The 23,901-nt window shown below is 44.6% G+C and overlaps 1 protein-coding gene across 4 annotated transcripts in view; it reads right to left on the bottom strand.

Moving 5' to 3' along the window:
* Positions 1 to 244: 244 nt before the first annotated feature.
* LOC111956337 (disks large-associated protein 1-like) overlaps positions 245 to 23,901 on the bottom strand; it is a 120,915-nt gene continuing 97,258 nt past the window's right edge. For 3 of the 4 annotated variants that reach the window (XM_023976792.2, XM_023976795.2, XM_023976793.2), the window contains exons 6-11: positions 6,717 to 7,114; positions 6,140 to 6,225; positions 3,655 to 4,094; positions 3,334 to 3,425; positions 3,067 to 3,219; positions 245 to 2,203 (exon numbers count right to left, since the gene is read on the bottom strand). In XM_023976792.2, the coding sequence (XP_023832560.1) occupies positions 1,988 to 2,203; positions 3,067 to 3,219; positions 3,334 to 3,425; positions 3,655 to 4,094; positions 6,140 to 6,225; positions 6,717 to 7,114 (1,385 nt within the window). In that variant the 3' untranslated portion in view covers positions 245 to 1,987. Of the gene's footprint in view, positions 2,414 to 3,066; positions 3,220 to 3,333; positions 3,426 to 3,654; positions 4,095 to 6,139; positions 6,226 to 6,716; positions 7,115 to 23,901 lie in introns of all 4 variants that reach the window. The other variant, XM_023976796.2, reaches the window with a different exon arrangement.

The raw sequence follows: 23,901 nt of genomic DNA, 5'->3' as shown, positions 1-23,901 counted from the left end.
GATCCACATTTTGGGCATCTTTTTTTTAATCTATAAATGGTATATATWYTTTTTAAAGTTACAATATTGCAGATACATTGCAGTTTTTTTGGTCCAATAGTGGATCATAAATGCTAAGGCATCACATTGAAGAAAATCTCAAAATACATCAGTGCCACCCAGTGGTTAAAATAGGAAAAGCACATCAGGCTGACCGAAAAATTGAATCAGTCAATGGAAATGAATACGGGTCAAGACTGAAACCAGAGTTGATAATTATTTTATTCTGTGTTTATCATATGTATGCACATATACTCTCTATACAATACAACATAAGATCAGAGTAGCATGACAGACCACTGAACAGAAACAGTAAAAAAAAAAAAATGAAATCATCAATAAATAAATAGTTCAATAAATAAACAGATAAATTAGGTATAGATTTTATAATACTAATATTGTGTCTGCATGCTTACTGGAACATCCTCATGTATCATTTCTGTACAAACACACAAATGGTTATTTTCAAGTACAAGTGGTGTTTTGACTATATACAAAATGTTCATGAGGCTACTTGACCGTATTGAAGGCCAACATGTCAACCGAGGAAATCAGGAAGCACTTTAAGAGACCCACAACCACACACACACACTCACCTCTAAACACTGATGCACACAAAATGACACGCACACCCACACCCACATACTGGCACGCACGCGCGCACAAACACACGCACATGTCAATAACACACACACACACACCACCAGCACTAGGAGACCCTGATTTGACAGACTGAATTTCCATCTCTTCCTGAGAAATAACACAGAGCTAAGCCTGCTGGAGCATCACACTGGTCCACTTGGGATTTCACTAATATACCCAGAAACAGTTTACTAATAAAAGTAAACCACTGAACTTGCTACTGGAAAAACATTGTTAAGAAATAAAACGACTTGCTTTCTTAGTGTCCCTCTGTTTTTAGGGTATTTCATATTGGGTGTCTCATCATTGCAAATATCCTCAGCTGTCATAAATCTACTTTAGACACCCATCAGACTTTACAAAAGGGAAAGCAGGATTAGTTGTCCTTGTACCAAGAATGACTAAAACGTTTAAACAGATATTTCTCTAGAATAAGCAACTATGTCTTTACAATAGACAGCTTCAGCATAACAAACCAACAGAACTGGCTACAGAAAAAATATTTTTGTCTCAAAGCTCCGATCTTCACAGATGGGATTTCAAAATCAGTGTTCATTTGTTTTACACATTTACTTCCTCTGATTTCAAACAAATATTGCTTAAGCATAATATACCCTGTTCGTTTGCCAATCATGTCACAATCAAAGAAAAATGATTCAGAGGTTTGAATGGGACATGAAGCAAGGCATTCTGTTTGGCCCATGCTTAGGTGAAAGTACAAAGAGCTAAAGAAACCAAATACTCAAAGATAATTATTATTTGCTTTCTGTTAGGATATCAACAGCTGTCTACATTGATTAAGAATGCTTTACATTTCACAAGATCGTGGTGTATGTTACACAGGTGTGGGTAAAAGTGCTAAACTTTTTAAAAGAAGGATCACGAAGCGGTCATCTTCAGGCGAGGATCTATGTTACATAGATAGAAACAAGACCAGGATCAAATTTGTGAGAGACAGATAATAATATGTAAGAGAAACAACTATACCGGTGGCATTTCTCTTCCCATTATGGACAAAATAGTGTGATTATATTACAAATACCCTGCACTTACCTATCAGTGGGAGTAAGTCTCTGTGTTTGTGTCTACAGGAACCATACTGTGTGTTTACCTGTTTGTTTGTGTCCACAGGAACCATACTGTGTGTTTGTTTACCTGTGTGTTTGTGTCCACAGGAACCATACTGTGTGTTTACCTGTGTGTTTGTGTTCTAGCAGTGTGTGAGGTGTACTGTAAGTGAATCTGTGTGTGTGTGTGTGTGAGCCAGGGTGTGTGTGTAGTGGTGAAGATGTGCCTTCCATGGGGCTCATAGCCTGGTCTGGGCCTCGGGGATATAGATCTCGATGCTGTCTGCGCTCTCGGTGGCTGAGTTCTGCCGTACYGACGCGGCTCGCTTGGCAGCCATCAAGCGCTTTCGCGCATCCAGCCTCTGCTTCTCGGAGCTCTCCAGGGACCTATCACGGGCCAGGGGAGGCTGACCTTTTGGGGGTTTCTTTGGCACAGGAGGAGGGATCCGTTTCTCCTGAACAGGGACGACAAATAGTCAGTTAGCCGCCTCCCAGGGGGGATGGGGACAGGAGCGCAGACAGCATTTGCACACCTATAGCAGCACACGGCTAGCGTTACAGATAGACAACCACACGCGATGCAGCGACTGCATGAGGTACGGTGGCCCAGCGAGGTCAGGCCTCGTGGTGCGTGGCAGATGGAATGACTTCTCAAAACCAGCTCACTGTCGACAAGAACAACAAAACAAAAACATGGAGAAGTGGTCAGAAAATCAAGAGTATAAAAAGCAACAGCCATGATACAGTACAGTAAACACAACTCTACTGACTTATATGCAACACATGACAGGAAAATGGCAACATTCAACATCTTTTGGGTGTGAGGTTTTTCACTGTGTTGAAATATGATTGTGTACAAAACTATTGGGAAGGGAAAGGGCATACCTAGTCAGTTGTGCAACTGAATGCATTCAACTGAAATGTGTCTTCTGCATTTAACCCACCCCTCTGAATCAGAGAGGTGCGGAGGGCTGCCTTAATAGACATCCACGTCTTCGGCACCCGGGGAAAAGGCTGTCAGTGTGAGTAGTGTATATGTTGTAATGTGTGACTCATGCCATGTAAAGCACTTAATAAGGTATGGGGTACATCTAATAAACCCTCACCATCTAGACAAACGTCAGTTGTTGCCAAACCCCCAAAAAACATTGATACAGTATGTTAATATAAAAGAATAGTGAAGTTACAACAGCGATACTAGACCATGCGATGAGTTACAAAGCTACTGATTTGTTTCGGCATGATGAGTATGTCTCGGCTGGTCTGTATCATGATGTACTCTGTGTCATACACAGACAGTTCTGGATGCCTGTTTTACCTTTCTCTCCGGGGGGTCCAGGTGCTTCCAGCTGTTGGCCTTCAGCTGGTGCAGCTCGTCAAATTTCAGGCTGATGTTCTCGATGGACAGCTGGAGCATGTCCCAGAAACCAGCCAGGTCCTGAGAGATGGGCCGCGGGTGGGCGTTGGGCTTCTGGTGACATATCAGTGAAGAGGGGAAGAACAAAACAGAGTTTCATCTCAGCTTTAAAGTGAAGAACAGGGGGAGAGGGACAAAGGAAGCTGGGGAACCAGAAGAGTCACTCACCAGGTTCTCCTCACAAAGCTCCCGGAACTGCTGGAACTTCTGTGACATCAGGAGCTGAGCACTTCCCACAGCAAGCCTTATTTTCCCCAAGACTGTGGAGAGGAAGATCATGTAAACACAGAACAGATAGCACACACACCAGTGGAGGCTGGTGGAGGAAGAACTCAGACGACTGGCTCAGTGTAATGGCTGGAATGAGCCCACCTAATTGTACCTAGCACAAGTACAATGACACACAGGTACGCAGCACAAGGCTCCAATGACACACCTAAAATGTGTGATAGGTAGTGGTATAGGAGCCTTTGGACTGGGCAGACTCACCGTCATCAGGCAGTTCGTTCTCCTGTTCATCCTGCTCCATCTGTCTGCACCAGCCCTCCATGCGGTCTGTCTCAGCCTGCAGCAGCTTGAGGAACCAGCGCCCATCCCGCTGACACACGGACCTCTGGACCCCCTCCAGGGGGTCTTCGGTCAAGCTGTCGATCCAGGGATCGGGCGGGGGAAGGATGGACGGGTCGAAGCCCACGTCATCATAGTCGTCTGAGGTACAGGCGTGGTARTGGTTCCCCGAGCCCTGGATGCTGACGGTGGAGGCGGAGGCTGGCGAGGTGGCGGCATCGCGGGAGTACTGGCGTGACACAGAGACTGAGGAGGCCAGGTCTGTCTCTGAGGAGTCCAGGGCGCTGTCTAACATGTCAGGCATGTCCAGGTCAGCCTGTACTGCGGCTGTTACACTGTTGGAGCGGGTGAGCCGCCGGTATCTGCCAACAGGGGGAGACAGACATCAGTGCCCAGTCTGAGGTGACCTGACCAGGAAAAACTCTGAACCCCAGTTTAAGCCTATATAGGGCCCAGAGTTTTTCCGGTTCAGATCATGTGGTCAGACAAACCTCAGGCCCTGAATTTAATCCATTCTGATGGACAGAAGTTGTATTGTACCACATTTTGAGACAATCAATGACATCATGAATGAACATCCCACAGAGAGGTAGTGTGGGAGGTGCACAGAGACACAGAGTGAGGGAAGGGAATGGGCCCTAGGCTGCAGTCATCATGAAGCAGGCTACTACTGTGAAACACCACCCACCAGCCATGACCATTCCTTTAGAGCGAGCACCCTACACTACAGACACACAGCAGAGCTGTACAAGAACAGCCTCAGCAGAGCTGTACAAGAACAGCCTCACCATACCGATGACTGTTGATGCTATATTTGTCCTGTACAACACTTAGGGTGGAGCAGAACACACGTARGAACCAGGAAGAAATATAGGTTTATTACATGAATAATTTCACTCTGATTCATATTAAAACTCCCACAGTCTAGTATGACCAGGCTGCCATAGTGGGCGGTCAGTGATCCTCATTAACAGAAGTTGAGACACCAGCTGCAGCAGTCAGCTACTTTAAAGTCTTCCAGCATTATTTATCTAACTTCTATCTCCGGTATAGAACAAAAAAAGTGGAGAGAGTGTAGGCGTTTTAATTTGCCTCGTCAGACTGCAATCGCAGGTCAGCTGGAGAGGACGCAGCTGAAGTCACTGAAGAGGTGTCACCGGCGAGTCCAACAGACAAACACAACTCCCTCACTATTTTCCTTAAAGAGGAAGGGGGCAGGAAATGCCATAGTTCCAAATGTCTGTTTCACTAGCACAGCTGTTCCATTGCATTCACAACCCTAGGCTCAGGCTTCTTCCCCCAGAAACCCCCATAACTCCCTTGATAACGGCCTTCATTTGTAAACGGATGCCTTTCTCTGGACATTCACACAAAAGGTCTTGAAGGCAAGAAACAGTGAGCGACTGACATTCTGACCTGAAACTGAAAGAGGAAGCGGAAAGGACAGGGAGAGGGTGACAGAGAGAGAGACGGTGACACAGAGAGAGAGAGAGAGACAGGGAGAGGGTGAGAGAGAGAGAGAAGAGAGAGAGAGAGGAGAGAGAGAGAGAGAGAGAGAGAGAGAGGGAGAGGAGGAGGGTGAAGAGAGCGAGAGAGAGACAGGGAGAGGGTGACAAGAGAGAGAGAGAGGGTGACAGGGAGAGGGGTGACAGAAGAGAGAGGGTGACAGAGAGAGGGTGACAGAGAGAGAGACAGGGAGAGGGTGACAGAGAGAGAGGGTGACAGAGAGAGAGGGTGAGAGAGAGAGGGTGACAGAGAGAGAGAGAGAGAGAGAGAGAGAGAGAGAGAGGAAGAGGGTGACAGAGAGAGAGACAGGGAGAGGGTGACAGAGAGAGAGAGGGTGAAAGAGAGAGAGAATACAGGGAGAGGGTGACAAGAGAGAGACAGGGAGAGGGTGACAGAGAGAGATGGTGACAGAGAGGAGAGTGAGGTAGAGAAGAGAGAGGAGGTGACAGAGAGAGAGACAGGGAGAGGGTGTGACAGAGAGAGAGAAGGAGAGAGAGAGGGGGTGACAGAGAGAGAAGAGACAGGGAGAGGGTGACAGAAAGAGAGAGTGACAGAGAGAGAGAGGGTGACAGAAGAGAGAGACAAGGGAGAGGGTGACAGAGAGAGAGAGAAAGAGAGAGAGAGAGGAGGGTGACAGAGAGAGAGAGAGAGAGAGAGAGAGAGAGAAGAGAGAGAGAGAGAGAGAGAGAGAGAGAGAGAGTGACAGAGAGAGAGAGCGAGAGAGAGAGAGGAGAGGAGAGAAGAGAGAGAGAGAGAGAGAGAGAGAGAGAGAAAGGAGAGGAGAGGAAGAGAGAGAGAAGAGAGAGAGAGAGGAAGAGAATGAGAAGAGAGAAGGGTGGACAGAGAGAGAGAGAGGGTGACAGAGAGAGAGAGAGACAGGGAGAGGGTGACAGAGACTGACCCCCTCTCGTTCTCCACCTGGACCCCAATTGATTGGAACGTGGACTGGTCCTCCATCTCCAAAGCTTCCTCTTCTGGCCCGTCCACCTGGACATAAAATCATCAAAGAAAGAAATGAAATGATAAAATATACATTTACCTCTCAGGGTCACTACAATATACACACAGCGTTTCCCAACTCCAGTCCTCCAGTACCCCCAACAGTACACATTTTTGTTGTAGCCAGGGACAAACATACCTGATTCAATACATCCAGGGCTTGATGTTTAGTTGACAAGTTGAATCTGGTGTGCTTGTTCAGGGCTACAATTAAAATGTGTACTGTTGGGGGTAGTGGAGGACTGGGAAACTGATATACAGAACACCAGGCTGAAGTAAATGTAAACATCTGCCACTAGAGGACAGTATAGAGCAAAAGTAGAACCACATCCTGTCAACTCAGAAAGGGTATGGGGATCCAGTCTCTCAAAACCTGGCTCTTGTATCACCTAATGCATTTCTTATCATTCCCATATCAGATCAAACTAAATGTCAAATGACACCTCAAAAGTTGTTGTGAGGTAGCGTCTACCACAGACCTGGATGCCGATGGACAGCTGGCACTTGGCCCTCCTGGCCTGCTCCTTCCTGCTGTCCTCAGTGATCTGGGCCAGGGCAGAGGTGGTGGTGATGGTTATGGTGCTGTTTGAGACATGCTGACTGGCAGGGCCGTGGACCTGGGCGTTGGCCGCTTCGATGGCTGCCGTCAGGGCCTTCATGCTGTCGATGCTCTCCGTGGAGTTGGACAGGGCTGACTGGACGGTCATGTCTCCCCGGGGGTGGCTGTCCCTGTTCCCCTGGCCATGGCCATCCATGAAGGCATCCTGGGCCGACTCGGTGCTGCTCTGGGCTGTGATGGAGATGAAGGGTTTGGAGATGGTGGTGCGGGGCGGCACCGGGGGAGGGGTCTTCTTATAGGTGGTGATGCATGATGACACTGTGGGGAACCATGGGAGAGATACAGTACTTTTGAAGCATGGGGATATTTAACACACACACACACACACATAAACACACATGCACAGTATGTTAGAGTTGCAGTGTATCAAAGTATGAATGTATATTCTACTCTATATTCTACTCTCCCGCTGTGGACAGGTTCTGATGTTCTCATACATAGTCAAATCTATAGGTGATCAGGAGAGGACCATTATACTCACTGGTGTAGAGGGAACATGTTAATATCTAAAGAAGTAGTAGTGGTAGTAGTAGTAGTAGTAGTAGAAGTAGTAGTAGTAGTAGTAGTAGTAGTAGTAGTAGTAGTAGTAGTAGTAGTAGTAGAAGAGGTATGTTGTGAGCCAACTAATACAAAGACATGGATAAAACACAAGGGTTTTTTAGTCTTCTCTTTCCACCTTTTATTTTTTTTTACTATGCTCACCCTGTTTTTAAAGTTTATGATGTCGTGTTTTTGTGATAGCTTACATAACCTATCAAAGAGTTAGTTACCTGGTCATTACAAGACAAAATAGTGTTATTACAGCAAAAATAACGAGGTGTTAGTCATTTTTCTCTTCATAATGACACAACCAAAAGGTAAACATAAACCACAGTTCGGGAACAGCCAGTTCCATTCTATTGTAGGTCAGAGCATTTCCCCATAGTGCGGAACTGTAGGATGTTAAATTGTGCAACACATATTAGCAGACAGATACTCTGTATCTGTTCTGACTTTACATCACAGAGACAAACGCCATACTTTTATCCACAGTAACTGGTGAAACACATCAATACAGGTCCAACTGTACTAGAAAAATGCTTTTCAAATTAGTTCTTAAAAGTATGTTTCACTTGTAAAAAGTATTGGGATCATCTCCAATACATCTCCAATGAGATATTTTATTCCATGGCAAGCTAACAAAGTCAGGTGTCTGTGGAGGAATGATCCATGAAGGGTGGCAGGATATTTATGTTACCTCGATAGCAAGAGCTCTTGCTCTGTCTTGGCCCCAGGTTCTGTCTGCTTTGACAAGTACTTCAAAATGGACACTCTGACAGGACTGAATAAGTAGTATCATGGCCTCTGCCCGTTGTTTTCTCTCTCCTTCCTTCTTATACACAGACACACGCACTCATTTGATGTCGCCACRTCTAAAGCGAACACACTTTTATGATAGAAATCTGGCTCATTTTGGGGATTTCATTTTAAAACAGTGTGAAAAAGAGTAGGCCTCATCTTTAGCCTTGACAAGGAAAGTAAAAAGTCAAGATTGTTCTAAAACTATGCAAAATGTTAATATATTCAGTAATTTCCTTTCAAAACACTGTCTTCCATCTATCCCATTTCCTCTTTCAAATACGACAATAAAACTAATTTCAAATCTACATACTGTATCTCAACGGCTGCAGTTTTATGCCATATCTTAAATTCTTAAATTAGACAGACAAAAGAACCTCATCTGAAATAATTATAAGTAGAGGCAAAGGATTCTGTGCTGGCCAGCTACTGTATTTTCATGCGAGTTCTCCTGTAGATGTTTTTGATAAGTGATGGCTGGCAGGAAGAGGCAGGGAGCACACAGACACACACCAGCTCTGCTCTGACTGAGACTGTGGAGCTCATTAGTGTGTGCAGTGTGATCCCCCTGCCCCGGGACGCCCCTGGCCCTACTGCTTGTTTCTATGCCTGGAATGGGAACTAATACTGTCTCACAGTCCTGAGTGATTTTCCTGTTATCATCTGAAAATGTAAAACATGATTGGAGGTCTACAGTCAGTTTATGGGGATTTGATGTGATGGGTAGAGAAGCACAGAGGCACTTTCTCCAGTTGGTAGGGGGAAGATATTACTGCAACAACTTGACTGTCGGTGTGTGTGTGTGTGTGTGTGTGTTCAGCTCAGTTTAGCTCAGCAGTGTGAAAGGGTATCAGTATGATGAGATGAGTAGCCTTGTGTTGTTGTTGCCAGGAGAGGGAGAGCAGCCTCCTCAGCAGAGCCAACTAACCCTGGTCTTTCTTAGAGGACAGGTCCCCAACAGAGCCAACTAACCCTGGTCTTTCTTAGAGAGCAGGTCCCCAACAGAGCCAACTCACCCTGGTCTTCTTAGAGGACAGGTCGCCCAACAGAGCCCAACTAACCCCTGGTCTTTCCTTAGAGAGCAAGGTCCCAACAGAGCAACTAACCCTGGCTTTCTTAGAGGACAGGTCCCAACAGAGCCACTAACCCTGGTCTTTTCTTAGAGAGCAGGTCCCAACAGAGCCAACTAACCCTGGTCTTTCTTAAGAGGACCAGGTCCCCAAACAGAGCCACTAACCTGCGTCTCTTTCTTAAGAGGAAGTCAAGCAACCCGGTGCTTTTAATCGTCACAACCAACAACCTGTTTCTAGAGAGCGGTAATCACACCTGCAGATATCATCTCAGAGCACAAATCAGTCTCACATTTCAAGGACAGGCAGCACAGTATGTGTTTCCCTCTCTAATAGTAAGTAGGGGGGTAGACTATAAGGTAGACCTAGTAGGCAGGTTAGACTAGTGTTAGAGCGTTGGACTGGTAACCGAAAGGTTGGCAAGATTGTAATCCCGGAGCTGACATGGCAAAAGTCTGTCCATTCTGCCTCCTTAACAAGGGCAGTTAAAAAAAAATTATAGTATTTTTTTTAAAGCGTGCGTGCCCTAACAGTAAGTGTCTGGTGTGTGTTCCTGCCCCACAGTAAGTGTTCTGTGTGTGTTCCCTCCCCTACAGTAAGTGTGTGTGGTGTGTTTCTCCCACAGAAGTGTCTGTGTGTGTTCCGATCCACAGTAAGTGTCCTGTTTGTTCCTCCTCACGTAAGTGTCCTGGTGTGTGTCCTCCTCAGAAGTGGGTCTGTGTGTGTTCCCTCCCTACAGTAGAGTGTCTGTGTGTGTTCCTCCGTTTACAGTAAGTGTCTGTATGTGTTCCTCCTACAGTAAAGGTGTCTGTATGTGTTCCCTCCCTACAGTAAGTTCTGTATGTGTTCCCTCCTTTACAGTGTGTGTGGTGGTATGCTGTTCCCTCCCTACAGTAAGTGGTGTGTGTGTATGTGTTTCCCTACAGTAAGTGTGTGTGTATGTGTTCCCTCCCTACAGAACTGTGATGTGTGTGGTTCCCGTCCCTACAGTGTGGTGTGTGTTCCGTCCCTACAGTGTGTGTTTCCGCTCCCTACAGTGTGGGTGTGTTTCCCTCCTACAGTGTGGTGGTCTGTAATGTGGTTCCCTTCCCTACAGTAAGTCTGTATGTGTTCCCTCCTACAGGGTTGTGGTTCCCTGCCCTACAGTTGTCATGGTGATTCCCTCCCTAAGACGTTGTGGTGTGTGTATGTGTTCGCCTTCCGCTACAGAGTAAGTGTCTGTGTGTGTCCCTCCCTCAGTGTGTGGTGTGTGTATGTGTTCCCTCCCTACAGTATAGTGTCTGTGTGCTGTCTCCCTCCCTACAGTGTGTGTGTTCCTCCTACAGCAATGTTGTGTTGTGTCCTAGGTGTTGTTTGGCTTTGTTCCTCCCTACAGTGTGCGGACTGGTGTGGTCTGTGTTCGCTCCCTACAGTGTGTGTGTGTTAGTGTCCTCCCTTACAGTGTGTGTGTGTGTAGTGTTTCCCTCCTACCAGTGTGTGTGTGTGTATGTTCCCTCCCTACAGCTGTGTGTGTGGCTGTGGCGCTGTTGTAATGTGTTCCTCGCTACAGTGTGTGTGTGTAGTGTTCCCGCAGCGTGTTGTGTGTGTTTCTAAATGTGTTATGTGTTCCCTCCTGTGGGTATGTCCTCCACAGTGTGTGTGCCCTCACTCCAGTGGGGTGACTAATTGTGTGTGCCCTCCTCTAGCAGGTGTGTGGGTATGTGTTCGCCTCCCCTTACAGTGTTGTGTGTGGATCCCCACTGTGTTTGTCCCTCCCTACAGTGGTCGTGTATGTGTTCCCTCCCTACAAGTGTGTGGTATGTGTTCCCTCCAATCAGTGTGTGTGGTGTGTTCCGCTCCCTACAGTGATGTGTATGTGTTCCCTCCCTGAGCAAGTGGTGGTGTGTATGTGTTCCCTCCCTACAGAACATGGTGTGTATGTAGGTGTGTCCTCGCCTACAGTGTGAATTGTATGCTGTTCCCTCCCTACAGTGTGTGTATGTGTTACCCTCCTACAGTGGTGTATGGTGTGTTGTTCCCTCCCTACGTGTGTGTATGGTGTTGCCTCCATCCTACAGTGTGTGTGTGATGTGTTCCTCCCTACAGTGGTGGTGTATGTGTGTTCCCCCCTACAGTTGTGTGTATGTGTTCCCTCCCTACAGTGTGTGTGTGTCCCCACGGGTGTTGACCCGTCCCTACAGTGTGTGTATTGGTTCCTCCCTACCTGTGTATGTGTCCGTACAGTTGTGTGTGTGTTCCCTCCCTACAGTGTGGTGTTTGTTCTGCTGGTGTGTGTATGGTGGTGTTTTCCCTTCGCCTCGTTGTGTAGCACTGTATGAATGTGTTTCCCTCCTCTACAGTGTGTGTTGTGTATGTGTTCCCTTCACCTTGACAGTGTGTGTGTGTGCCCTCCCTACAGTTAGGTGTTGTTGTGTTCCCTGGTTGCTCCAACTGGTGTGTATGATGTTCCCTCCCTAGCAGTGTGTGTGCCTATTGTGTATTTTCGGCCTCCCTTACAGTAGTGTGTGTGTTGTGTTCCCTCCTACAGTGTGTGTGTGTGTATGTGTTCCCTCCCTACAGTGTGTTGTGTTGTGTATATGTGTTCCTCCCTACAGTAAGCGTGGTGTTGTGTATGTGTTCCCTCCCTACAGGTGTGTGTGTGATGTTGTAGTGTTGTCCTCCCTAAGTAAGTGGTGGTAGTGTGTTCCTCCTACAGTGTGTGTGTGTGTATGTGTTCCTCCCATAACAGGTGCTCCACGTGTGTGTGCGATTTGTATGGTGTTCCCTTCCCTAGCAGTGTGTGTGTTGTGATGTGTTCCCGTCCCTACAGTGTGTGTGTGTGATGTGTTCCCTCTCCTACAGGTGTGTGGTGTTATGTGTTCCTCCCGTACAGTGGTGTGTGTGTATTGTGTTCCGTCCCTAAGTGTGTGTGTGTGTATGTGTACTGTGTTCCTCCTACAGTTGGTGTGTGTAATGTTGTTCCCTCTAGCAGTGTGTGTGTGTGTGTATGTGTTCCGCCTCCCTACAGTGTGTGTGTGTTCCCTCCCTACAGTGTGTGTGTGTGTATGTGTTCCCTCCCTACAGTGTGTGTGTGTATGTGTTCCCTCCCTACAGTGTGTGTGTGTATGTGTTCCCTCCCTCTCTGCTACAGACAGAAACACAGAGATGGACGATGTATAACACTTGAGAGCCATGTTGAATTCTTAATTTCTTGCATTCAGCCATGCATGATCACTCAGCAGGCAGTGTAGGTGGAAGTATGTACTCATGTGAAATGTGTCATACTGTATGTTCATACGTTGCACATCTGACTTCAGGGGAGAGAAAGCTCATTAGCCAAGTAGTTCTAATTAGGACCGTCCTACATAGAAAACAACAACAAACATGGCGGCTTACAAAACACTGTTGCTTGAGTTATTTAGACAAATCTCTACCTTCGCTATTCTCTGTCACCAGCACTGTGTGGGGAATGTACAGAATGAAGACTATGAGTAAGGAGCTAAGAGAACAGATTGAGACCTTGAGTGAGTATGACACAGCGCTTCTTACTTCAAGAGAGGTAATTACAATCATAGTAAAAGCTAAATATGAAGTTCGTGAAGTACGGTATAAACCACGCTGAAGGTCCCTGCGGACAGGTAAATCCATTGTAACAAGAAGTGCCATGACAACCATTTCCTTTAATTGCCCACAATGTCAGCTCATTCTTGTCTGTGTGAGCCCTTGTGAAAGGGGATATGTGCATTGTTGTGCTGTGGTAGAAGTTGATTATGTGAAACATGGAGCAAAGTGTTAAAAGACTTCCAAACTGCTAAAGGACTTCAACATTTAACACGCCCCCATCTCCACTGCCAACAAAGCATACATCTATCAAAATAATCAGCTTTGGCATCCTAAACCCACTTTAATAAACATGCATAGTAGAAATTATCCTGCGTTACATGTAATTCAGGAATCTAATGCCATTCCATCTTAAAATGTATAATTTTCTCATAAAAAATTCTGCTGTGTATATCACAGTTCTTCCCATTTGCATCTCCTCTGCTCCAGTACGCAGTAGGAAGTATCTGTCAACTGATTTACAGTTTCAGCAGAGTTTTTAAGTATTCCTCGACAGGGTCAGAGTGTAAGTAGAGCCCCTCTTGTGTGTTTTGGCACATGCAGCGTCAGCGGAAGGAAGGACAGGCTTATCAGACTCAGAGTTAGTAGCCGGTGGACTGACTCCTCATTCATGCTCTGCTAGGCTGGAGGTTAACAGTGGTTGACAGACAGGCAGGAGCCAGGGCAGGGTCGGACGCTGAGTGAAGCAGGCCTCCTAGCTGGAACACACAGCTGGATCATCCACCAGCAGCGCTACTCAGACTGCCTTGGGAATGACCTCAGTCCATTGTGGTCTTCTTTCTGGGAATGAGGCACAGAGACAGGACCCACATGACTAACACACTATATATACAAAGGTATGTGGACACCCCTTCAAATKAGTGGATTCGGCTATTTCAGCCACACCCGTTGCTGACAAGTGCATAAAGTTGAGCACACAGCCATGCAATCTCCAGAGACAAACATTGCCAGTAGAATGGCCTTACTGAAGAGCTCAGTGACTTTCTATGTGGCACCGTCATAGGATGACACCTTTCCAACAAGCCAGTTCGTCAAATTTCTGCCCTGCTAGAGCTGCCCCGGTCAACTGTAAGTGCTGTTATTGTGAAGTGGAAATGTTGAGGAGCAACATTGGCTCAGTTGCGAAGTGGTAGGCCACACAAGCACATAGAAAAATCGCGTGTAAAAATCATCTGCCCTCAGTTGTAACACTCCCTACAGAGTTCCAAACTGCCACTGGAAGCAACGTCAGCACAATAACTATTCGTCTGGAGCTTCATGAAATAGATTTCCATGGCCGAGCAGCCGCACACAAGCCGAAGACCACCATATGCGATGCCAAGCGTCGGGTGGAGTGGTGTAAAGCTCGCCACCATTGGAGCAGTAGAAATGCATTCTCTGGAGTGAGGAATCACGCTTCACCATCTGGCAGTTCGACGGAGGAATCCGGGTTTGGCGGATGCCAAGAGAACACTACCTGCCCGAATGCATAGTGCCAACTGTAAAGTTTGGTGGAGGAGGAATAATGGTCTAGGGCTGTTTTTCATGGTTCGGGCTAGGCCTTGACTGGTCTGCACAGAGCCCTGACCTCAACCCCATCAAATACCTTTGGGATGAATTGGAACGCCAACTGCAAGCCAGGCCTAATCGTCTAACATCAGTGCCCGACCTCACTATTGCTCTTGTGGCTGAATGGAAGCAGGTCCCCGCAGCAATGTTCCAACATCTAGTGGAAAGCCTTCCCAGCAGAGTGTAGGCTGTTATAGCAGCAAAGGGGGTACCAACTCCATATTAATGGCCATGATTTTGGAATGCGACGTTCAACAAGCAGGTGTCCACATACTTTTGGTCATGTAGTGTATCTCCAGCTATAGCTAGTGTTGTTTGCACTGTATAACAGTGTCTGAGGAAATAATAGTCTAGGGTAAGATGGCAGCTACTTGTATTCTAGCGCCTTGCTTGTCTTGGTGGAGACGAAGGTCCCTATTTTTAAGATACTGTAGTTTGTTAGCGTAAATGCATTGCCTCTTGAAGAAAACACCTAGAAACACTGTGAATGTCACTGAAACACAATACAATAACATCTAGTGTGTTAAGAGTGCTCTCTTTCCCCAAATACTGATCCCTACACTGAGTACACTCAGTACATACACTATTCTTGCCCTACTCCAGGAGACATCCGTTCGTAACAGTTCTGATTGCACAACTCCTGAGCTGTAATATTATCCCCTCCTCTCCTCCTCCCCCCTCTCTCCTCTGCTGTATGTATGAGCCAGCCAGAGCCCTAGGGCTCAGCTTGCACCAGTATTACACGGATGTCATGTACAATCACACATCTACTTTCAGCAGCAGCACCCACACCCACTCACAGCTACACATCAAGGGCCTCTTGGGATCCCATCATCGCAGCTGTTTAGGGAAACACGTCACTCACACACATCAGCGGTCACAGATTACTAACGATGGAACGATGGATGGAAAAAACTTTCAAAAGTGTCATGGGATTCTGAAGCTCTAAATCGTATCTGCCGCATACATTATATAAAAATATAGCCTCATTTTCCAAGCATCCTCACATGACTAACAAGATTTGGAAGGATGGCATAGTGAGTCTAGTAAAATATGACAAAAAAGAATCAAGAATTACATGGAAATGGTTAGGAAAGAGTGGGGTAAGTTCAGCCAAAGGGTTAAGTTGAGCCACCCTTGTTTCTAGGAAACCATACACAAAATGTATAATTTGACCAAATATTCAGGAAGGGATCATAATTTCATGGAGTCTGTGAAGGAAGAAACCACACAGAAAAAGTCATATGCAAGTTAGGTAAAAAAAAACAGATTTTCACTAAATCAAATTAATTTCATGATGCTTGTTTCTCAACCGAAGTAGATCATTTAAGTCCATCCTTGTAACTGTGTGGGCTAATACAGTCAAAATGTTTGCCTTGGGGTAARTTGAGCCAATGTTTGAGCAAATGGCAAGCTGAGCAAATTGAAGTGTTTACTTCACAGGCATAATGCAAGGCATTATCGCTGGGATATGAGGTAACAACGGGGCCTGGCCTGTTTTAAAAGTGTTTWAAAAAAGTGTTTGTTAGGTCTTAAGCCTGTGTTAAAATATGCTTAAAATTATTAAAAGACAAAAAAAAGATTGTGATTGTGTTGAATTGTGTTTGGGAAATAAAGATAGACTTGGTTTTAAAAAGTAGTGGTAATATTTAATTCAGTACAGAAATGTGTAGGCAGCTTAAATKACCCTGTTCAACTTTCCCCAAGAGACCACTTTTTTTGGACAAGCTATGTTTTCAAAACTGTCATGTTTACATGAATTCAGATTATTTCCAGGAATACACAACATCCTACAATATATGTAGGTGCCTTTGTTAATAGGAATACTATATTTCCCTTTACGGAATGATGCTGAAYGTAAACAATGTCTCAATTTTATTACGTTTGCAATCGCAACAAATAATCTGCTCAGACCCCAACCAAGGAGCATCAAAAGTCGTGCTATAAATTCTCAGACAACACAAAAATTCCTTGATGCCCTTCCAGACTCCTTCTGCCTACCCAAGGACGTCAGAGGACAAAAATCAGTTAACCACCTAACTGAGGAACTCAATTTAACCTTGCGCAATACCCTAGATGCAGTTGCACCCCTAAAAACGAAAAAAACATTTGTCATAAGAAACTAGCTCCCTGGTATACAGAAAATACCCGAGCTTTGAAGCAAGCTTCCAGGAAATTGGAACGGAAATGGCGCCACACCAAACTGGAAGTCTTCCGACTAGCTTGGAAAGACAGTACCGTGCAGTACCGAAGAGCCCTCACTGCTGCTCGATCATCCTACTTTTCCAACTTAATCGAGGAAAATAAGAACAATCCAAAATTTCTTTTTATACTGTTGCGAAACTAACTAAAAAGCAGCATTCCCCAAGAGAGGATGGCTTTCACTTCAGCAGTAATAAATTCATGAACTTCTTTGAGGAAAAGATCATGACCATTAGAAAGCAAATTACGGACTCCCTTTGAATCTGCGTATTCCTCCAGGGCTTAGCTGTCCTGGATCTGCACAGCTCTGCGAGGGTCTGGGATCGGGAGAGACACTTAAGTGTTTTTAGTACTATATCTCTTGACACAATGATGAAATAATCATGGCCTCTAAACCTTCAAGCTGCATACTGGATCCTATTCCTACTAAACTGCTGAAAGAGCTGCTTCCTGTGCTTGGCCCTCCTATGTTGAACATAAATAAACAGCTCTCTATCCACCGGATGTGTACCAACTCACTAAAAGTGGCAGTGATAAAGCCTCTCTTGAAAAAAGCCACACCTTGACCCGGAAAATATAAAAAACTATCGGCCTATATCGAATCTTCCATTCCTCTCAAAAAAATTTGAAAAAGCTGTTGCGCAGCAACTCACTGCCTTTCTGAAGACAAACAATGTATACGAAATGTTCAGTCTGGTTTTAGACCCCATCATAGCACTGAGACTGCACATTGTGAAGGTGGTAAATGACCTTTTAATGGCGTCAGACCGAGGCTCTGCATCTGTCCTCGTGCTACTAGACCTTAGTGCTGCCTTGACACCATCGATCACCACTTCTTTTGGAGAGACTGGAAACCCAAATTGGTCTACACGGACAAGTTCTGGCCTGGTTTAGATCTTACCTGTCGGAAAGATATCAGTTTGTCTCTGTGAATGGTCTGTCCTCTGACAAAATCAAACTGTACATTTCGGTGTTCCTCAAGGTTCCGTTTTAGGACCACTATTGTTTTCACTATATATTTTACCTCTTGGGGATGTTATTCGAAAACATAATGTTAACTTTCACTGCTATGCGGATGACACACAGCTGTACATTTCAATGAAACATGGGTGAAGCCCCAAAATTGCCCTCGCTAGAAGCCTGTGTTTCAGACATAAGGAAGTGGATGGCTGAAAACGTTCTACTTTTAAACTCGGACAAAACAGAGATGCTTGTTCTAGGTCCCAAGAAAAAAGAGATCTTCTGTTAAATCTGACAATTCATCTTGATGGTTGTACAGTCGTCTCAAATAAAACTGTGAAGGACCTCGGCGTTACTCTTGACCCTGATCTCTCTTTTGACGAACATATCAAGACTGTTTCAAGGACAGCTTTTTTCCATCTACGTAACATTGCAAAAATCAGAAATTTTCTGTCCAAAAAATGATGCAGAAAAATTAATCCATGCATTTGTTACTTCTAGGTTAGACTACTGCAATGCTCTACTTTCCGGCTACCCGGATAAAGCACTAAATAAACTTCAGTTAGTGCTAAATACGGCTGCTAGAATCCTGACTAGAACCAGAAAAGTTGATCATATTACTCCAGTGCTAGCTTCCCTACACTGGCTTCCTGTTAAGGCAAGGGCTGATTTCAAGGTTTTACTGTTAACCTATAAAGCGTTACATGGGCTTGCTCCTACCTATCTTTCCGAGTTGGTCCTGCCGTACATACCAATACTACGCTACGGTCACAAGACGCAGGCCTCCTAATTGTCCCTAGAATTTCTAAGCAAACAGCGGGAGGCAGGGCTTTCTCCTATAGATCTCCATTTTTATGGAACAGTCTGCCTACCCATGTGAGAGACGCAGACTCGGTCTCACCTTTAAGTCTTTACTGAAGACTTATCTCTTCAGTAGGTCATATGATTGAGTGTAGTCTGGCCCAGGAGTGTGAAGGTGAACGGAAAGGCTCTGGAGCAACGACCGCCCTTGCTCTCTCTGCCAGGCCGGTTCCCCTCTCTCCACTGGGATTCTCTGCCTCTAACCCTGTTACAGGGGCTGAGTCACTGGCTTGCTGGTGCTCTTTCATGCCGTCCCTAGGAGGTGCGTCACTTGAGTGGGTTGAGTTACTGACGTGATCTTCCTGTCTGGGTTGGCGCCCCCCCTTGGTTTGTGCTGTGGTGGAGAACCTTTGTGGGCTATACTCGGCCTTGTCTCAGGATTGTAAGTTGGTGGTTGAGGATTCCCTCTAGTGGTGGCGGGCTGTGCTTTGGCAAAGTGGGTGGGGTTATATCCTTCCTGTTTGGCCCTGTCCGGGGGTTTCTTCGGATGGGGCCACAGTGTCTCCTGACCGCTCCTGTCTCAGCCTCCAGTATTTATGCTGCAGTAGTTTATGTGTCGGGGGGCTAGGGTCAGTTGGTTACCTGGAGTACTTCTCCTGTCTTATCCAGTGTCCTGTGTGAATTTAAGTATGCTCTCTCTAATTCTCTCGTTCTCTCTTTCTCTCTGAGAACCTGAGCCTAGGACCATACGTCAGACTACCGGGCATGATGACACCTTGCTGTCCCCAGTCCGCCTGGCCTTGCTGCTATTCCAGTTTCAACTGTTCTGCCTGCGTTTACGGAACCCCTACCTGTCCCAGACCTGCTGTTTTCAACTCTTAATGATCGGCTATGAAAAGCCAACTGAGATTTATTCCTGATTATTATTTGACCATGCTTGTCATTTATGAACATTTTGAAAATCTTGGCCTCCTCTAATTTTCTCCTTCTCTCTTTCTTTCTCTCGGGGACCTGAGCCCTAGGACCATACGTCGGGACTACCGGCCGTGGTGACTCCTTGCTGTCCCCAGTCGCCTGGCCTTGCTGTATTCCAGTTTCAACTGTTCTGCCTGCGGTTATGGAACCCCTACCTGTCCCAGACCTGCTGTTTTCAACTCTTAATGATCGGCTATGAAAAGCCAACTGAGATTTATTCCTGATTATTATTTGACCATGCTTGTCATTTATGAACATTTTGAAAATCTTGGCTCTCTCTAATTTTCTCCTTCTCTCTTTCTTTCTCTCGGAGGACCTGGGCCCTAGGACCATGCGTCGGGACTGCCGCCCGTGGTGACTCCTTGCTGTCCCCAGTCCGCCTGGCCTTGCTGCTATTCCAGTTTCAGCTGTTCTGCCTGCGGTTATGGAACCGCCACCTGTCCCAGACCTGTGTTTTTTCAAACTCTTGATGATCGGCTATGAAAAGCCAACTGAAAAATTTTCATGATTATTATTTGACCATGCTTGTCACTTATGAACATTTTTGAACATCTTGGCATAGTTCTGTTATAATCTCCACCCGGCACAGCCAGAAGAGGACTGGCCCACCCTCATTAGCCTGGTTCCTCTCTAGGTTTTCTTCCTAGTTTTGGCCTTTCTAGGGAGTTTTTCCTAGCCACCGTGCTTCTACACCTGCATTACTAGCTGTTTGGGGTTTTAGGCTGGGTGTCTGTACAGCACTTCGAGATATTAGCTGATGTACGAAGGGCTATATAAAATAAAATTGATTGATTGATTGATTGAATTTACCTCAGTCACCCCTATGCTTATTTTTTTACTTAATCAGATAAAGAGAATCAAATGTATCTGACTTCAACAAGGCTTCCTTGTAAATTGCATTCACCTCAACTAACCTAGAGACCTGAGTTACAACTTTGCTTCCTGCTTTTCCATTCCAAAGAGGCAGATGGTATGTCTCAGGGAGCCAGACCCGTGTACGAGGGACAAGAGGTGCCCTCTGAATGTCAGCACCAACATTCCTCCCCATTAACTCTCCATAAGTGATTGGTCCCTCCTCTCCATTTCTCATTCCGATTGGCAAGCCAGACTCTCTCTCTCTCTTCAGTACAGCCATGCATAAATCTCCCTCACAGCACCATGGCGATTAGCCATCATTGGGATTGCCCACTCCCTCCACTCCAGACCCAGGGACAGACAAAAATGACAAAAAACAATTACAAAAAATAAAAAATACAACATACTTGTATTTTGAAATGTATTTAATAAAATACATGTATTTGTATAAAATACAGAAATTACATTTGCAAATAGCCGGCCGGAACAGCAACAACAATCACAGTAAAGGTTACAGAAACGTTTTACTTGCTATGACTGTAAAATTGTTGTTGTTTATCTACCATAGTTTAGAGAGCAGTATTTCTGTTACATGCATTTGAATACAGTACTTATTTGAATTACTTCTGAGTATTTTGTATATTGTATTGCACTTGGCTGACTACACTCCAATTTATTTTGTAACAAGATACTTTCGAAAGCCGTCATTTGTATTTTCAAAATACAAAATCATTTTCTTTACAATTTCATTATAGCAGTTCACAATTTTTTCACCCTACATTGGTATCAAAAAGTCTGATTGCACTATGGTGTGATAAGAGCGTCTGCTAAATTAACTACATATAAATCAGTGAAGGATCCTCAGAGGAGGAGGGGAGGGGACTATCCTACTCAGTGAATTTCATAAAAATAAACATAGTGAAACATTTAAAAAGTGATTATTTTTAGATAAAAACTATACTAAATACATTTACATCACCAAATAACTTATTTAAACACACTGTTTTGCAATGAAGGTCTACAGTAGCCTCAACAGCACTCTGTAGGGTAGCACTATTGTGTAGCTGGAGGACAGCTATTTTCCATCCTCCTCTGGTTCAATACAATACCTAGGAGGCTCATGGTTCTCACCCTCTTCCATAGACTTACACAGTAATTTTTGATGACTTCCGGATGACATCCTCCAACCTAATCAGAGCGTTGCAGCATGAACTGACATGTTGTCCACCAATCAAAGGATCAGAGAATGAATCTAGTACTGAAAGCATAAGATACATCTAGCTAGCACTGCAGTGCATAAAAATGTGGTGAGTAGTTGACTCAAAAAGAAGACAATAGTTGAATAGTTTCCAATACATTTCTTAAACAATTAAGGAGAAGCAGCAGAGAGAGGAGCGAGAGAGAGATATTTGGTTGGTTTTTGATTTTCTTCACGTTTCACTTATGCTAGCTAATGCAGCTAATTTAGCCTACTCAACAAACCTGACTCAAAACAGAGAGGAATGATATTTATGTTAGCTAGGTGCTATGGCTAACCAACACTTCCATGTCAAGGTAAGCTTTCGGTTTAAACAATTTATTGCCACCTGGGCCTGGCGGTGTAACTGCTTAAACTGCTTGCTATACGGTACTGCGTGATTGTACACATGGATTGGATTGTGGGCTACTAATGCGTTAGTTCTAGTAGCTACTGTATGTTGACTATGACTTAAGCTAATATGGTGACAATGATGTAGGCTGTGTGTAGTGGTTATGGTATGGTTTGGCTTTTTTTGCCTGGTAACAGACAGCTGTTGTCCACAAGCGAAGGGAAAATGAGAGAGGAGGAGAGCGTGCAGATGTGATGATGCTGTTTGTATGGCTGCTATAAAAGTGAACTGTGTGTACGGGTGATCATGGGTGTATTTATTCCTCCAAAACTGTTGCAAAACATTTTTTTAAACAGAAACAAAACAGAATGAAACGGGGATGGACCTACCTGAATTTGTCCAATAGAAACTCTCGTTTTAGTTGCAAAACGTAACATTTTGCAACTGTTTGGACTAATGATTACATCCTAGATTTGCTAGATGCAGGTAAGATTGTGCATGGTGGTATTGAATGTGTAACTGTTCATCAGCTTCCACTACTCCTTTTTTGTCTCTCGACCTGTGCACCTACGTTACAAACATTCATTTGTAGGCTTGGTTGTCGAGTATTCGTGAATCATGTAGTAGCCTAAACCGATCAGTGTTACATTGAGCTGGATGAGGACAGACAGTCATCCAATATGCTGTAATAGAAATAAGGCCATGATTATTAAAAAATGAAATCATCCTCCCTAATCTTAAACGGGACTGACCACCATGGATGTAAATGTATATGTAAAATGTAACAATTGCAAAGCATGCTGAGTATTACTCTAATGAGCTCCGCCCTGATACAAGATACAAGAAATTTTGTCATTGGAGGAGGGGTGGCCCTACTCTTTGTCATCCTACTGGTGTGCGTCGAATGCGAGACACAGATGGAGAGCGTTCCCTCGCGCGACATTTCTGTTAACCAAAGAGAGGCCGCAAGGTGAATACTACGGGATCCCAGGTGATCCGCGGCCAGTATATGCTGGTTGGTGAACATGTCCCCAGCCTCAATCTGATACGTCCTATTATTGGGTGAAATGTCTGGCTTTTAGAGCAGAATCAAGGGAAGTCTATGTCCTCAGTTGTGGACTAATGGACCATAAGAGAAAGCAGACACCAATCCTAGCCATGGTTTACCGAATGTCCATTTGACTATTTTTGACAACTCACCAGCTTTCCTGCGATTTATATCTTCAAGATGTATTTTTAACAAGCAGAAGTGTTTTTTCATCTGTTATTCTGTGCTTTAGTGATTGTGGATCCCGTTACATTTGTTCAAAATAAGAAAAATGTCAATTGAATTTACCTTTGCATTCCTTTAGAATTAATTAGGTAAATGGTTTAAAGAGGCACACACTGGATGGTTTAGGAGGGTTGAAAATGGAGCTTGCGGGGCCTCTATAAGGACTTGGTGAAGACCTTGTGTTATTGAAATCACTTTTGTTGATGTTTGTAATGCACTCAGTCATGGTACATCGATGGGTGTTTAACTTATGCTTTGAAGATTGTTTTAAGTAAATGTTCCCCTCTGTCACAGAAAATAATCTATTGCTGATTATACATATTAATACTTTTGGTGATCTGAGGTATTATGTGTTATCTTTTTTATTTCTGTTTGAAAGGCATCACATCTATGTTCATCAATAGAAATGTTTTTGACCTATGCTATTTAAAAAAAAATTATATTTTGTATGTTTTAAAAAAAAACACTGACTCTGACTGCAATAAAGCATAGCCATGCACTACTCTCAAGTGAAATTCTGTTATGATATAATTACTAGCCTATAAAACAGGATACAGACCGAAGTTATTTCCATAATGCAAGTTTATTAACCAAATGTATCTGTTCAAACTTCAGAGGTTATGAATCAGATGTATCAGCATTCACCATCATATGGGGCATTAATGTTTTTATTTGTATTTTTTTCACCTTTGTATATAATTTAACCAATTAGGCTTTGAGAACAAGTTTTCATTTGCAACTGGGACCTGGACGCGCAAATTAATAGAGCAAGCATAGTATCGCCTGCAACAAAAACAACAAAATAGAAGGTTAAATAACCAGGTAGAAGAAATT

Source organism: Salvelinus sp. IW2-2015, linkage group LG32 (genome assembly GCF_002910315.2).
Source record: "Salvelinus sp. IW2-2015 linkage group LG32, ASM291031v2, whole genome shotgun sequence".
Lineage (NCBI taxonomy): Eukaryota > Metazoa > Chordata > Actinopteri > Salmoniformes > Salmonidae > Salvelinus > Salvelinus sp. IW2-2015.
Note: the sequence above shows the minus strand (reverse complement) of the source record. Positions and strands in the feature narration are given on the sequence as shown.